Here is an 18279-nt window from a genome sequence, read left to right as displayed (position 1 = left end):
ATATAGTACAATAAAATCCCAGTGTATGAAAATACATTTTCTTTTGTAATAATCTTCTTAGTTCTTTCCTAGCCTTGAGAATCTCCTAAGCTTTACAGATGAGGTCAATGAAATCCCCATGCTTTGTCCAGGAGATAATAAGAACCTGAAGAGGGGAGCTCAAGTCAAGGTCAAATTTAATACTGAACCCTCTCTGACTTTGTAATCTAACCTCAGTACCTGGATCTTGTCTTCTCTGCCTATTAACACCATCCTCCTTATCTTGGTTTCTGATCCTCTGTGGGGAGGGGAGTTCTGACAAGCCTCTTCAAGGCTTATCTAAGCACAGACCCCAGTAAATCTCCAGGGCTGCTTCATGACCTGCTGTTAGAACCTCCAATACTCAGAGCTCCACCACGTGGTAGCTGATCTGCCTGGTACCCAGTGCTGGCCTTTCTTATCACTGACCTATCCTGAGTTATAACTTACATTTATATTTCTCTTTTTGAAGGTAGTGATTATTACCCTACAAGGCAAAAGAAATCAGATAGTGTAGTGGAATTTGGGGTGGGGTGGTAAAGTGATTTCCTTCTGAATTATCAAAATTATCAAGCATTAAACAGAAATGTTGAACCAACACTGCTAGTTGCTATAAGCACTGATACATAAAACAGTGTCCATGGGGAAGGAAAAACCAATTCAATTCTCACGAGTAACTTAAGGAGAATGGCATACTCAGCAGATGGTGTGGGGGGTTTGTACAGCATTTATATTCTAATTAACTGAGATCATGGTTTGGTTGAGCTTTAATAAATAACTGTTCAATTTCTATGTAACCTCTTGGCTTTTTCCATAAGAAACTAAATGCTCCAACTAAGTGTTATCTTTGCTAGTTGACTAGAACAAGCTAATAAATCGGTTCTCTCTCCTACTGCAAAGTAGAACAAACTAATAAATAATAAATAGGATAAGCATGCAAGTAAATGAATGAATGAATGAATGATTTTAAATACCTATTCTTATATAAGTTGTACTCAAAAAATTTCCAGTCATAGCATGTAGGGGAAGATATGGGCGAGAAATTCAGAGGTTGGAGGTGGCTTAATTATACTATACTACATTCAAAAGTTTTTTCATTCAACCACAAAATGCATTTGAGTCCTTACTAAGTGACCAAACACTGAAGTTCATTTTACTTATGACTTAACTTTCTATTTATTTAATGTTAATTTAACTGAAAATTCGATGTTCTTATTTTAAAAATTGCTGGAATATCATATGTACTGATTTTATTAGATATTATAAATACTTTTATAACCTGTTTATGAAATATAATTCACATATCATAAAATTCACCCTTTTATGTAAAACTCAATGATGTTTAGTATAGCTATAGAGTTGTGCAACCATCACCACTATATAGCTTTAGAACATTTTCACCACCCCCAAAAGAAACTACCCATTAGCAGTCGCTCCTTAATTCCTCCTTCTTTCCTTTTCACTCGCTTCTGACCACTAATCTACTTCCAATCTTTGTGAATTTGCCCATTTATTCTGGATATTTCATATAAATGGAATCATATAATATTGGTCTTTTATGACTGCTTCTTTTTCCCAGGATAATGTTTTCAAAGTTCATCTATGTTGTACCATGCAGCAAGTAGTACATAATTATTTTTATTGCTGAATAATATTCCATTGTACAAATATATTACACTTTGTTTATCCTGTCATCAGTTGCTATATATTGGGTTGTTTCCACGGTTTGGGCTGCTATGAACACTGTGTACAAGTTTTGATGTGGACATGTGTTTTCAATTATCTAGGAGTGAAATTGCTGGATCATGTGGTAGTATGTTAAACTTTTTGAAGAACTGCAGAACTGTTTTCCAAAGGGCCACACCATTTCAACCTCCTCAAAATTGAGGATCCCAATTTTTTCACATCCTTGTCAACACTTGTTATTGCCTGTCTTTTGTATTTTAGCCATCCTAGTAGGTACAAAGTGGTATCTCATTATGGTTTTGATTTGTATTTCTCAATGCAGTTATACTTTTAAAAATTTTGTAAAGAGCACTAGGAATAAAAGCCTCCTATTTTCAAAGAGCATTTTGGTCACAAGGAAAGGAAATAACCTTGGGACTACAAATCTTTCAACATAAAAAAGGGACAGAAGTTGAAACAATTAACTTTTACCTTTTAGAAGTTAAAAACACAAGTTAGAACTATAAACTTTTCTGAAAATTATTGATAGGCATGTCATTCCCCTCAGAAACTATGTAGGTAAATACACACTTTAGAGATAGTCTGAGGATTTAGGAGACCAAACTGGATTTAGTTTTCTGAGTACTGTCAGCTTTCTCTTCTATTGGCAGCATAAAACATTCAATCAGATTAGAAACAGACGCTAGGCAAGGTATATGCAGAAGTTTCCTGAGGACTCTGAAAACAATTGTTACATTCAGTTGGAGCCTTAAAGTAACTCAATGGCATGCCAAAGAGAAACTCGCATCTGGGTAATTTTTTACAGTGGAGTGGATGGGGCTCGTTCAGAGACATCAGTGTGGACAGAAGTGAAAGGAAGAGCTGCATGTTATAAATAGAGATGACTGGAGGAAAAGAAATGGGAGGGAAATAAAAAATTTCAAAATTTTCTCCCAACTCCATACTATTTCTGAACATGAATAAGTAGAAATTTTCCATCATTTATAAAAATGTCATTGTATCACAAATGATAACTTGTGATGCCCAAACATTTAAAAAAAAACAAAACTATCTGTGAGCAAAGATGACAGAAGCAGGGGACTGGTAGAGAATTGGGTCAGGTTCTCTGTTGCTAGGTAGTAGAGGTTTACCTACACATAAAGCATGAAACTCACAGAATTTTAGTGCTGAATTTTTGGGACCCCCTAACCTAGTAGTTTTCAACCACAGGTAGTCTCCTCATTGCCACCTCCCACCATCCCCAAACTCCTTACGGACGTTCAGAAATGTGTGAGGGTGTTTTTGGAGTGTTCCATGACTGAAGACCACACTCATTCAGTGGGCAGGCCAGGATGTTAAAGTCCTACAACAAGCAGGGCAGTCCCATACAATTTAAGAATAATCTCACCCAAGGCCAGCCGAGTGGCTCAGTTGGTTAAGAGTTGGCTTAAGAGCGTGAGCTCTGAGCAAAAGGGCTGCCGGTTCCATTCCCACATGGGCCAGTGATGCTGCGCCCGAGCTGAGCTGTCACTGAGCTGCCAACAGGTGGCAGAATGGCTCAGCTGGTGTAACAACAAGATTGCCTGTTCGATGGTGGGCTACGTCCTTAGTCCCGCAACTAAGACTGAACTCAGCTCCTTGAGCTGAGCTGCCACCTGGATGGCTCTGTAGATAGAGTGTGTGCTCTTAACAACAAGGCTGCTGGTTTGACTCCCACATGGGATGGTGGCTACGCCCACCCGCAACTAAGATTGAAAACAGCACCTTGAGCTTAGAGGCCACAAGCTGCAGATGGGAAGCCAGATGGTGACTGGTGCCCTCCACAACGAAGATTGAAGAACAACAACTTGGCTGGTCCCCTTCCCCAATTTCCCAACACTGTTCCCCTCCCCCAATTCTCCCAATAAAATCTTTAAAATCATCATCATCATCATCATCTCATCCAAAATGCCAAGAGCTTCTCCAACACAGACGAAGACATTAAGATCCAGAAAAGTCAAGTAACTCACCTAGATTCAGGGTTAACTCCTGTGATTGTGTGCGCGTGTGTGTAGATTACAGTTCTGTGAAGTTCATTATTTCACAAAGACTACATTATTTTCAGATAATAATGGAGGTTGTTGTTCAGCTCAGCGTGCTGAAATTTAGATAGATGTGGGTTCCAAAATGGGAATGAACAAGTGAGGCGAATCCAGTGATGTAAACTGTATTTCATACTTTTCCTAAATATGGGCACTGCTTGCAGAAACATCAGGACTTTTAACACAATAGCCCGTGCTGTTGGGTCATAGCCCATTAAGAAGCTAGCAGACCGATTACACCCTGTTTTTCTTATTAATCCAACTACTTCAAAGGGCTTGCCCTGGATTTGCTAATTAGGATAATCCACGGCTCTTTGTCGTCCTTGCCTAAGCAATCACCTGAAAAGAATGTGTCCTTCCACACTGGTAGTATATCTGGATTATACCTCAAGAAAGAGACCCCTTTCCACAGGCTCTTTGTGGGAATACGTGGCCATATGCACTGAAGCTGGGCTATGAGTCCAGGTACAATTCCCTGCTCCATTGCCAGAAAATTCTTTAATTCTACCTGGTTTCATCTCCTCCACGGAGAGCTGGTGTGTGTCCTCCTTCTCTTGCCCACTTCTGTTGATTCACACAATCTGAGTAGCTTTTAGGGGGACTGGCTGGTAACTGCAGAGACTGGATCCACTTTGTAGGGGAATTATGGAGAACTACTTCAGAGGTATCTGGATCTCCATTTGACTTGACCATCCACTCCAGCTAAATTTATTTCTTTTCCACTAAAGCATACTTTTTATTAGCCAGCCACCCCCTGTGTATATAACCATGCCCTAGAAGAATCTGCTTTGTATAGAATGACTGTAAAGTCTTGACAGGGGCTTTGAAGAAGCTATAAACTCCATCTTTAACATGTCAACAGAATCAGAGTCAAACAGAGTTTATTTTCCAAAGGGTTGTGAGGGCATGATTATTTGAACTTCTGTCACTATGTTCTCAAACTGGCCTGAAAAGGATGATTGAAAGACCTGGGTTCTGACAATGTTAGGAAGGGGATGTCCCCACTTCAAGCATGGTCAGTTACCCATTAAAGCGATATTTTACAGTGACACTTTAAAATAGATAATATCATGTGGAAAGAAACAGGCCAGAGTGCAGATGGTATTCTTTAGTTCAGGAATCCTGACATTAACATTTTTACGCCAAGGACTTGGAAGGTAAACGGGGGTCAACTGTTCTGGTAGGGAAAAGGAATTTTTAACACACAAGTACTAAATGTGGCAGCCGCTGCCAACAGTCCCTTTCTCTGTATCCTTATGCCTCCTCTCTTGTCTCATTGTCAGACAACGAATGTATCCAAAAACATCGCTTTCCCCTTTCCAGGGGGAAAGAGGTAGCAGCTGCATGACCATCTTTTACTCCTGCTACCTGCTGAACATAAACACTCAAACAAATGGCATCACAATGAAAGCTCAAAAGGAAGCAGTTCCTAGGCAGTAGTTTTCATTGAGTTCAGTTTTTGACCCTGAGAAGATCTTTGGGTGATAGGGGGCAAAAATACAAAACAAGTTTTGATGGTCTACATCTGCTTGATGTTGACCCATGACATTCTAGTCTGATGTCTGTCACTCCACTGGACACCAGAGAAAACTCAGAATTTTGGTGACTAACATCACTTTTTGGGGAAAGCAACAGAGATTCTGCTACAGCCAAGTACTTCCCGGTAGTTGTACAAAGTTTTATGGCTTCACAGCAGAAATTTCAGAGATTAAAGTGATAGTCTAAAGAAATGTAAGATATAAACCATGCTTTATCAATGTAAACATGTAAATAATTTCTAAGTTAGGTGGTTCAGCTATTAAGTCCAGATCATGGGCTTAAATCAGCTACATTGGCACCGAGGAAAAAATAAAACTAAATAATAAAACTAACAAATAAAAGATATCACAGCCCTATTCTTTGCCATAGTTTATATTCCTAAATCAAGCCAGTCTAGAAAATATATACCTTTGGTCACATAGTATATCTGATGAAAAAGCAAGGGTGTTAATTATCAATTACAACTACAAAAATCACTTAAATCTCTTTTCCTAGTGATGGCAAATTGAGCATATCACTTTCATTCATAAAGGCCATGCATCTGTTCATACAGCTTATGCAAAGTACAAAACTCAAGACTGAACTGGGAAGGAATGAGCTTCTACTTACTAATTATATATCCAATACCTCATTTGTAGATGACTATACAAGTCCTTTAAAGATAAAAGGGTTACTGGTGGTGAGACTAGAGTTTCAAGCATGGTGTTGGCACTTCAAGGAAAGGACAAATTACACATAATTACCCACTAATCTTCTAATTATTGAAAATAAGGTGTCTGGCCTGCTTTTGTCTCCATTACATATTAGGCATATGCCGGGCAAAATAAGACTGTGTGTGTGTGTGATAGAGAGAGAGAGAGAGAGAGAGAGAGAGAGAGAAAACTTTATGAACTCTGAGACATGTTTTCTATGTAGAAAAGCAGATGAAGAATAAATCCTACTTGTGAGGTTTGCAGGTTAAGAAAATGCATTTAACACACTCTTTTTAGCTTCTTTTAGCTTTTAGATCTGTTAGGTCATTTGAGGACCCATTTAACTTTCTGTATATGCTTTAAGGATCATTTTGCCAAGTTTACTTTGAGTCTTTATTAGTGGCTGGTGTAGAAGAAAAAAAGAGGTGAGGGTTGGGGAGGAGAGGAAAAACAGTGCTGATATAAACAGACTCTACAATTGAAAAAAGACAGTTGCCTAAACTTTCCAAAACCATTTTGAAAAGACTTCCATTTAAAGATCAGACACAGCCCACAATAAGTCTCCAAGTATATTTTTACAGCCCTGTTTCTGCTTTCCAGTTCTTCAGCATCAAAAGCCCCTCCTCCCACCAGAATCCAGTGGAAACTCCCACACTTGTGTGTGCATAACAAAGTTTAGGTATCTTAATGTTAAATCTTAATTAATATTAAAGTTAGTCTTAAGTTAAATACCAAAAGGAAGTAAAAAACGTTCATTCTAGTTATTGATTTTTAATCTGCATAATAGGATAATGGCAATTCTTTAGAAAGAAAAGGCTGCATTACATTTAAAAAATTAAAAACATTTCTACAAGTCAATGGCTTCATAGACTCAACTTTACTGAGTATAAAAATGAGTGCCATCTACACCAATAAATTACTAATTTGGTCCTCAAAAATCATTTATTAACATCACTACAGATAAATCAATGCATGGGTGGGAAATTTGTTCTCTGATGAATGCAGTAAAAATATAGAAATAAGAAAAGAGGGTAGCATTTGCTCCTTAAACCGGTTTTTAAAAAACTCTAGCACAGACCATCAAATGGTTTGCAACCTCTTTTCAAACAAGAATTTGGAGCTTAGGCACAAGTTAGTTGAAAAGAATGTAAACAGTGAAGTCTAAACTTCGGAAGTTCACTACGAAGTACTTCCTGTGCTTCACAAGGAGCCAAAATAAAATGAATCAAAACAGATCTCACCTCTGAGCAACTTAAATCAGCACTCTTGTTCCATTCTAATGTATCACCTCTAGGCCACTGGTGATCTGACAAGGTTGAGGTTGAAATCTCCTCCTCTCTATAGAAAAGCTTGTCTAGACAATAAATCCTAAGGAAACTCACTGGCTGATAAATAAAATAGTTTATACAGAATGAATGTAGGGGTCTTTGGTTTTAAATAGATTCAATTGGAACCTGAAATAGAGAAAGGCATTAGCATGATAGTTTGATTGAATAAAAGGGAGATGCAGGTGTGCCTGTTGGGCTTACAGTATTCTGAAGGCTTGCGAATAAGTACTCTGAACGCAGTGGAATTTGGGATTCCATATATATATTTATTTATATATTTGTATTGTATATATATAATGTCTGTAGAAAATGGGAATTAGGAATAAAAAGTCCTTTGCAAAAGGCATCATCACCATCCATTAGCAAAATTTGTACCACGTATTGAATGCTAATAGCTTTAAAAATACCTATCTCGTTCACTTGATCCTCTTACATTTGAGATAGGCATTATCAATAGGAGGAAAACTGAGGCTCAAAGAAGGGCTTCAAATCAGTAAGTGGCAGAACTTGAATTTGAACCTGGAAGACACTTTGCTTGCTCTCCCCTTAGCCTCCATTTAGAGACTTAGTACCTTTCACAGGTACAAACACACTAACAACATTTAATGTTATACATAAATACATAAGACCACCTTAATACATCAAAGATACACTACATTTTTAACATCAGTGAATTAAAACTAATTTTTAGAACTGTTTTTAAGTGTGTTTTTAGAATTTGGTGAACACTACTACAGATAAACCAAGAAGACTGTGAAGTGTTAGAAAAATTCAGTCTCTTTCTACTAGTTACCCAGGACATATCTAAGCCTAAAAGGCTTTCCTTCATTAGTTTGTCACTCATTTATTTAGCATTCTAAGATGTGTAAACAACCAGATTCTCTTTCATAACCTGGTTGTTTGCTTTTCTCATTGAGATGTATCTATGACTTGTAACCTTAAATAGTCATTTCTGCCTTCTAGTCAATGTTCCTGTATTTGCATATTACACTGGCCCTCTAACTGAATACCAAAATTCTATGAAAATAATACTTTAATAGTGTGAATTCTAATTTTTAAAATTAACTGCCCTCACAATGGCTAGAAAACAAAACTCTTACCCTCTTATGCACTGTCCAGGTTATATACAACGTACTTAATTTTTCTAGATGTTCTCTATTGAAACTTATCACTATATTGCTAGAAGAGAAATTTTAGTCTTAAAGATATATTTCATGGTTTATTTTTCTATAAATATAAGACAGATTTTATAATTTTTAAGATTCTAGATTTAGATTAGTGAAATCATGTTTACTAGAATTGTTTTGTTTTTTATTCCTCCTTTTCCCATATTTACAATGCATTAGATATATATTGTTTTATATTCTAGTAGTATATTTACTCTATTCCTTCTCCCTACTTATTTTTACATATTAAAAAATCCTTGACTATTTGTGGTTCTCTCATTTAAAATTTGTTTAATGTTTCCATGTAATATTTATTAAATGTCTATTAAAACAAGAAAATTTTACATTTAATTACAAAGAAAGAAAATACCTCACATTGTACATACTTGTAAGGAAATAAGAGTGTAATAACTGACATGTCCTCTCAAAATACCTTACTCCACTTTAAGAGGGTCAAGTCCCACCTCCACTCCTCAAGACTTTAAAATGTTAAACGCATTCCAGTTACAGGGTAAGACAAAGAGTTTCAGCTTTGTGGACCAAAATCCATGTAGAATGATCAGAAACATTAAGCCAATGTGGGAGGGAGCTCTCTCGTCCCTAATCATTATGATGATATAATCATTCACTAAAAAGTAAGAGGGATTTTACAACAAAGACAGTGATTTTAAGGGGCCTAAATGTGCCGCACTGTAGAACAATCAGTAATGTGGATGGCCTAGAGAGGGGACACCTTTGGTTTTAAAAACTTGCTTGGCTTCTTAGCAAAAGAAATCCTAGCTAATAACTTATTCTTTGCACTTTATGTTCCACAAACACTAACAACATTTTCAACTTTCACTTACAATAAGGGCAAATAGAGTCTCAGCATTTCTGAAATACCTGAAGAACCACGGAGAAAGGGCAAGGTCAATGAGATAGCATTTTAAAATGGGAATCTAGATAGGATTAAACATGTAGATCCTCAAAAAAGGCCACAATGCAAAGTCTGAGGCCAGTTTCACACAGCCATGTAATATTTGCTGAACTATTTTACCTAGAGAAGAGCTTGGTGAACTTGAGATTTCCACATATATGCATACTTGTCACTGGAATATACACCGGTTTATGTGAGAACCTGTGGTTCTTCCCACCCATTTTCCTTAGGGAAGGATGATTGATGCTAACATTTCTGGCTACTTTTCCTTCTCCAATCTCCCTTAGGACTTTCTTTTACTAGCATTGTATCTTACCTTTCCTATGTGAATGCTTAATGGATTTAAATAACCTACTTTTCTTCAGGCAAAGACTTTAATTGGGAATTTAGTGAATTCCTCACATTCACCTTCATTTGTTTTTTTCAGAACTTTTAAATTATGTGCTGCATCATCCCTAGGGAGGCTTTATAACAATTCAAAAATGCCAGACCATCATAGAGAGAGCAGAGCACAGGGGGAAAAAGGAAAAGAGGGGGAAAAAAAAAGCCTAATATTTCAGACTTCAAGGACACTAGCTAGATTGAGCAGTTTGTCAAGCCCAAAAGTACATGCAATCGTTGAGGAAAAGAGTCCAACGACCCTGCATCACGGCAGCTCTATATTAGCACAGGCACAGTCCCCAACCCAATGACATCAAATAGCTACCTTAAAACTCTGCGAGTCAAGAGTAAGCAGTTATAAACAGATTTGACAGATAAACACTAGATCGGACTCATGATCTCATCTGGCAGCCCCTGAATATTTCCCATCCAAAAGTCCCAGCTGGGATCATACTAATTGGGTCTCTTCAACCACTTTGAGCAATAGGCTAAGAGAAATTTAGGGAGAAATTTTTAAAACTGATAAGAAACATATTGACATGGTGCCTGGTAAGGGGAGAGCTGAGATAGGCCATCTGGATGCTTGTGTTTGTGAAAAGCTTTGTTTAGTGGAAATACTTCACCTAACTCACAAGCTGTATAAATATTAAGATCAAAAGTCCTAACTTGCACAACCTGTCAGGAAAACCTGTGATACAGGAAATGGAGACTGTCGTCCAGACTTCTGCCAAACCGAAGCCAAAATGTCTTTGTGTGGCCAGTGCCTGTCTCAACGGCCCTGGGGTCCCTCTGTACTCAAGAGTTTGTACCAGCACTTCATGGCTGTATCTTTTGACTAAAAAAGTATATTAATGTAACAGGTTCAGATTTAAAGCACTTGCAAGTGTTTTTGCTTGGTTTCCCTTTAACACTTTTGGAAGTGAATAATATCCCTATTTCACAGACAAGGAACCTGGTATAGGAGTAATAAATTAATTATACCCAACTGTTTAGAAACTCAGTAGTCAGCGAGCTTAAGCTATTCAACAAAGCTGAAATTATGTACAAGGCTGGAATCATTGTGACATAAATAACTGTAGTGTCTACTTCAATGCCAAGAATTTATGGAGATGGAAAAAACTTTTCCTGATAATTTCAGTTTTTTCCCCAATATGCGTACCTTTTCAACATGCTTTCTTACAAATTAACATTTTCCTAAAAATTCTCTTTTTACCACACACTGTTGAATCAACATTTTTTTCAATAATCAAGAAATAATTTAATACTATATATCCTCAATTCTTCTTCATTTTCCACTTATTATTAAGGCTCCTTTGCATTAGAAGTCTGAATGACTGCCACTTTTTTCCTCCTCAAAACCAAAACTGCTTTCATCTCTTTATTCCAAAGTCTATACAGACCTTGAGAAAATACCTTTCCTTCATGTCTTCTTTTATATTCCTTTATAAACATGGAAATCTTATCTTATTAAAAGAATCACCCAACAGTTGGGTCGGGTTTTCTCCTTCCCTCTTTTATTAACAGTTAAACTATTTAAGGGTATCACAGTTCCATTAATTACAACTGCCACCACAAAAAAAGAAATGTTACTAATCCCTGTTAAAAGAAACATTTTAAGTCATGTGGGATTCCAAAGGAACCCAAATCTACTGCTGAAATTCGTCAAAAAACCAATGATTACTTCATGCCTACTAGGTTGGTTATAATGAAAAAAAAAAACAAAATAACAAGTGTTGGTGAGGATATGGAAAAATTGGAAACCTCGTAACATTACTCATACTAATGTAAAATGGTTCAGCTACTGTGGAAAGATTTGGAGGGTCCTAAAAAGCTAAAAATATAATTACCATATGACTCAGCATACTCTACTCCTAAGTATATACCTAAAGAAACTGAAAATAAATTGTCCCTACTCAAATATTTGTACACTAATGTTCACTGAAATAGCCAAAAGGTGTTTTGGCTATTTTGAGTACTGTAACTAAACCCAAGTGTCCATCAACAAATGAATGGATACACTAAATGTGGTATATCCAGACAAGGGAATATTACTGAGCCCAAAAAGAAGTGATATTCTGATACATGCCACCATATGAATGAATCTTGAAAATATTATGCTAAGTGAAAAAAGCCAGACACAAAAGGACAAATATTTCAATAACTAGAATAGGCAAATTAATAGAGAAGACATTAGAGGTTACCAGGGGCTAGAGGGGAGGAGAAATGGGAATGTACTGCTCAATAGTTACAGAGTTTCTGTTTGGGGTGATGAAAAAATGTTGGGAATAGTGGTGGTGGCTGCACAACATGGTGAATGCAATGAATGCCACTGAATGGTACACTTAAAACATCATTAAAATAGCAAATTTTGTTATATATATTACAATGAAAATAATATATCAAAATCACTGAATTTTACACATTAAATGGGTGAATAATATAGTATGTGAGTTATATCTCAATACAACTATATAAAAAAAGAACCCAATGGACTTGGGGGTGCAACGATAATTAGAGATCACTTAGATCAATGAGGCTAGTTTGAGAGTAAAGCAAATTACTGTGCTAGCCTAAGCAATGTTTAGTTGTGACGTCAATTTGTATTACATGTTTAGTTGTGACGTCAATTTGTATTACATAGTTTGATAACATCAGACTCTCTAGTTCTAATGTAATAATTTATAATAGAGCCTATGATAAAACCTACCCTAATAACAATTATTTAAAATTAGGGGAGAAGGAATATCAAACAAAACGACATGTATACTCAAGAGTCCACACACAACCTTGTAAAGGACTTCAGATGAACGATTTTCAAACACTAGTGTAAGACGATGCCTGTTAAAGAGCTGTACACAAGCAACGAGTACGGCCAGTCTGTCGACCTGAAATATTAACTACAAATAATTCTTATTAAAACACAATTTCAGCTAGGCAACAATGGCAATATTGGGGTCTTCATGGTTGGTTGGAAGAGCTAGAGATGGCTTTTTCCCACCATTACTCAGGGTCTCTAACCTTAAACCTAACCTGCTTCCTGTGTTTCTTCTTAAAATTTCCACGGATGAAGTTTTTACTAACCGGGCTAACACTCAGCATCAATGTATTTGACTTACATTCCCAAATTATAAATAAGTCCTAAAAATAATTTGATACTTCAGGTTATCAGCTCCCCCTTCCATTAGCATGGAAAATGGAAAACTGCCGGTACAGAAACTACAAATGTGTGTGGAGGGTGAAGGACAGGTCAGATATTTTGCTGTCAGCTAAAGAATGAATGGGGTTTCTAATCATGTGGATTAATGGGAACATAGATAACCTGAAGGGAAGTCTGGGTTTGGGTTATTTTTAGCTTAATTTGGGAGTTTTTGCTATAAAAACATAATATACTATATTTATTTAGAAGATATGAGTAACTCTCCGATAAAAGCTCAACATTACCACTTAACTCAATCTGAGCTTTTCCATAAAATTATCAAATTGACTAAAGCAGCGGTTCTCAACCTGTGGGTGGCGACCCCTTTGGAGGTCGAACGACCCTTTCCCAGGGGTCGCCGGGTACTCGTATGTGGGCGTATCTGCATGTGGGCCTGGAGACGGATAGAGGAGCAGTGTCTCGGTTCCTAAGACCATCGAAAATATGTGTTTTCTGATGGTCTCAGGCGACCCCTGTGAAAGATTGAGAACCGCTGGACTAAAGCATAATGTAAAAATGGGAGAAAATAAATGGATTTAAAAATCAGGCATTTTGGGGCTGGCTGAGTGGCTCAGTTGGTTAAGAGATTGCTCAAGAGTGCGAGCTCTGAGCAACAGGGTTGCCGGTTCGATGCCAACATGGGCCAGTGAGCTGCGCCCAAGCTGAGTTGCTAACAGGTGGCAGGATGGCTGAGCTGGTGAGAGCACGTGCTCCTAAGAACGAGACCACCTGTTCGATGGTGGGCTACGCCCACCCGCAACTAAGACTGAACTCGGCACCTTGAGCTGAGCTGCCGCCCAGATGGCTCAGTGGATAGAGCAGTGCGCTCTTAACAACAAGGTTGCCAGTTCCACGCCCCCATGGGATGGTGGCTACACCCACCTGCAACTAATTGAACACAGCACCTTGAGTTGAGCAGCACGACTAGACTTGGAGCTTGCTGCACCCTCCACAACTAAGATTGAAGACAACAGCTTGGCTGTTCCCCTCCCCTAATCCCCCAATAAAATCTTTTAAAAAAATAAAATTAAATTTTAAAAAATCAGGCCTTTTGGGAAAAGACTAGTAATATTAATAACTGAACCAGATAGTAACAAGACTGAGAAATAATAACAAGAGAAGCTCCAAACAATGGAGAAGTGGTTCATAACACGATGAGCTATTTTATACAGACGGTCTTGCTGAATTGAGGTTTAGGTTTCTCAATAATAAAATCAAACAAAACATTATAACATGGAACTTTCTGCCCAAAGGAATGTGAGGGAAGGCTTTTAAGAGAAGCCTATGACATGAGAGGAGAAAATTTTGTAATAGCTGCGAGCATCATATGTTTTTAATTCACAAATTAGAAAAGATGACCCTGAAAAACAGCATAATATATCAGGTCATAGAGAAGATGTGTCAGCTTCAGGATTAAGTATATTATCCTGAAAGGGCCATTTTCTCTGCAGAGAAGGAACCTTGCTCTGTGGTCACATACCAAACTTCATCATGGCCTTCTGTCCTGGACATTGTGAATTAAATAGTCTGTCATTGCCACCAGGACTAAGATACAAGAGGCTCACTTCTATTTGTAGCTCTAAACCTACACTTCCTCAACTGAGTCATCCATCCTCTCTAGGTCTCAGTTCCTGAAACATAACAATAGGACAGTTTCTAAGATGCAAAGACCTGTAATACTTCATATATAGAAGTTAAACACATTGGAAAAGAGATCAACCAGGAGCTCAATAAATGCCCTATACTCACAAGTCAGCCTCTGAGCAGAAGAAAGCTCAGGTTCAGTACTGCACAGGTAAATATTAAGAGTTACCCTTAGGTGCACAGAATAATTAGGCCTATTTCACTTGGAGTTCTTCCCAAGTTATTAGTACATGAACAACGAACAGAATTAATGTTGCTAAAGGAAGGCTTGCTGCCAGTGAAAAGTAAGGAAGAGCTGAGTACAAGAAGAACCTAAAGCTCGCCTTCAGGACAGGAAAGCACAATGATCTGGGGCCATCTGGCATAAGGACGGGCTTAAAGGCCTCTATCCCTCTATTATAGCATGGCTCAATACCTGATGATAGAAACCCCAGGCACTAAGAAAAATTGAAATTATATTACTACACTCTGCTTAGTAAGGCAAGGACACAAGCTTCTGACTATGACCCTTTAATAACCTAGCCCATAGAGAAGGTTGGCTTTGTCAGATGAGAGCGGTCACTATAAAAGCCTACTGTTCTTCAGACAGAGGGTCAGTGACATCTTTACACACAAGGCAAAGATAAAATAAGGCAATGAAGAGCCCCATCTGTGAACAAGCTTCAAATGCTGTTACTTCCTTTAGAAGAACAATGAAAAGAACCGGGTGAAAACTTCATCTAATGTAACTTTGAAGGACCCAGAATATTTCTGCATTTAGAAAAATGCCAACTGGTTAGAATGAAAGAGAACACTGCCTAAATGTAAACTGTGGTTTTATTTTCGAGTTTCAAATTTGTTTTTGTTTTTTTTTAGAAAATTCTGGTTGTATCTATTTAATGCAAAAATCATAAAATAATGTTTATATTAAAATAACCAATTATACATTTTGCTTCATTGTGTACCACTGGCACTCAATAAATAATTGGTTTACATTTTGTTGTGTGGAAGAGGAACAGAGTAGGCAATTATTCTGACCAGAAGGTCATTTATCCAAATTCAGAAAAATTCTTAGCTATTTGGAGCTCCTAGATTCCTAAGATGCTCCTGTATGTTATGTTTTCATGAAAAAACCAACAATAATAAGCAAACTATTTCTTCTGAGAGTGTATGTATTTTTTTTCAAAACCCCAAAACCTCTCAAGATTGTATCAGAATGCCATCATTATGTTGAGTAAACAGACCCCTTGGAGGCCCTTTCCCTGGCCACCACATCATCAGCATACAGGGTGTCTTGTACGGCTCCTCCTCAGCAGGGCCTGTTTTAGCACCCAGGCACTCAGGAGAGCAACTGGCAGGGGTACCTGTAGGTGCCAGAGCAACACAAAGGCCAGTGACAAGTTCATAGAGCTCACGCAATGACACCCAGATCGCAAACAGTCAAGTGGCCAGTTGCCTTTCTAGATACCCCCTTAGACACTTGGGCCACATTAATCCTCATTCACAGTCACTTAAACCAAGTGCCGAGAGTAGGATGGATGGGGCCAGATTCTTCACTGAGACCCCTCACCTGAAGATCAGCCCTCAGCGTCTGGAACTAAATTAAATCAGCTTCCTTCCACCTTCTCTCGGCTTGGCTGTTTCGTTTTTCAACATACCAAAGGGGGAAAATATTTACTAGGTAAAGCTGGTAAAAGTCTCACAACACATGGCAGACAAGATGCTGACAAACCAAATACAGCTATCTCTATTCAATTATAGTTTACTATCATTTATTATATCACAATGCAGAATGCCCTTTAGGAAAGCCATACATGCAAGTTTTTAATCAATCAGAATAAAGACTATGACCTGTTTAAAAATAAAAAAGCCACATACCTAAAATAAAAACCATATGAAATAAGGAAAGCCAAGATTTTTATCTTTTTGGCTTAGGCTTAGCCATTGAGAGTATGATGGCCAAACTAAGCTGTATACCACCATGGGATATGATTGGGCTGAATTAAAATAAGACCCTCATCATCAGATATTTTGAACATTATAGTGCTAGCTAGAGAAGAGCAAAGTATAACTTAATAGTTTGCACATCTGACTACAATTCTAGGAAAAAAGTCTCTTTAGAGGGCTAATTAAATTGATGAATCCCTCCCTGTTAGATTGAGAAGTCATATTCCTTCCATTTGAGGTTCTAATACTTCCCACCAACTTGTAAGGAACCCCCCAGTGATTACACTGTTAGTACTCACATTCAAAGCATTCTTTGCAGCTTCTGCTTCTGAGCGACTGTCAAAACTGACAAAACCTACGGGCTGAGGAAAGAAAAATAAGAAGGAAAAAAAATCAGGGGATATTTTTCTGGGTCAAAGGTGATGTCAAACTGAAGAGGTAAGATAAAGAAATGACCAGAGGCAATACGGGTAGCAATAAGACAGCCAGTCCTGAAGAATCCTGACTCAGTGGTTTAGCCAAATTTCTAACATGAATCAAAGGGATTGTGAGGATGGTTCTTTAAGGGCATAACTGGAGATTTAGAGAACCATAAAAATAATCTAGAAGGGGTTGGAAGGTGAGCAGCAGTGAACATGGGAATAGAGGGAAACGTGGGTCGAGAGGCTCTACGTTCCTAAATCGAATTCACTGTACCTTGGTCTCTTCACCTTTTAAAATGGAAAGAACCAAATCACTTTTTGGTACGCTGTAAGTGCAAGAAATAAAATGACACAATGACAGAAGCCCTGTACTCTCACTGCATGATCGAAATTATAAAATGAACATTTCCATCGCAAATCCCAAGGGATGCCTTTAAAAAGCCCTGTGTTTAATTAGGTGTGTAAACCATACTGTTCTAACTAAAGAGAGAAGGGTCATAACCCCTTTGGACTCAGTATCTTTCAGTCCACCAAAAGGATGCTCACAACATAGAGAACACCTTATTGAGTGACTAATAGAGATTGGGAGGTGAGCTGCTGAGTGCTCAGCATTAAAAAAAAATGAATATAGCTGGAAATTTTCAAGAAGCTTGCCGGCAGTATCAGGGTCACTGATTACCACCCTCCATTAGGGGTCTAACAGACATGTGTCTTCATCACCAGATACTCATACCAACTGTGAACGTTTGCCTGTTTAACATTAAAAAACCCCACAAAAAACAGGACAGAATTGTGAATAAAAATTAATTTGGATATAATTAATCTTTACTTTTCAATATACAGGTAAATCCCAATATAACTATGCTGGATGCATTAGGTTTGCCTCTGTTAGGGACAGTTCCAGCCATCCTAGCAGGAGACTACAGAATTACAGATCATTTTCCTGTGCTAATTTCTAACCAATCTCACCCTTAATTTTAAAACAACAACAAAATAAAACCCTAATGGGAATAAAGAATGTTAAACCACAGGAACGTTCCTGAAGAAAGTCAATTCAAACTTATTGTAGAAGTGATCATTTATATGCAAGTTTAAAATTCTTACCTGCTTAGACGTGAGCTTTATAAGAGAACCCTCATAGCCCTAAAAATAAAGAACCAAATTTAGACAAAAAAATAAGTACTAGGAAAAAAAGCAATTATTATAGCATCTTGCTGAAGTAAAAACGAGTCCTTTATGACTGACTACCTCTTTTCATAAATGCCTCATAAGTTAACCAGAAAAGCAAATTACACACAGGCGCTC

General features: G+C 37.7%; 1 protein-coding gene across 1 annotated transcript in view; it reads right to left on the bottom strand.

The window, feature by feature from the left end:
• RBPMS (RNA binding protein, mRNA processing factor) overlaps positions 1-18279 on the bottom strand; it is an 89814-nt gene that overhangs the window by 69513 nt on the left and 2022 nt on the right. Inside the window, exons 2-3 of the mRNA XM_019642845.1 lie at positions 18079-18117; positions 16852-16914 (exon numbers count right to left, since the gene is read on the bottom strand). Of these exons, the coding sequence (XP_019498390.1) occupies positions 16852-16914; positions 18079-18117 (102 nt within the window). The remainder of the gene's footprint in view (positions 1-16851; positions 16915-18078; positions 18118-18279) is intronic.

This window comes from Hipposideros armiger, unplaced genomic scaffold, assembly GCF_001890085.2.
Source record: "Hipposideros armiger isolate ML-2016 unplaced genomic scaffold, ASM189008v1 scaffold_73, whole genome shotgun sequence".
Lineage (NCBI taxonomy): Eukaryota > Metazoa > Chordata > Mammalia > Chiroptera > Hipposideridae > Hipposideros > Hipposideros armiger.
Note: the sequence above shows the minus strand (reverse complement) of the source record. Positions and strands in the feature narration are given on the sequence as shown.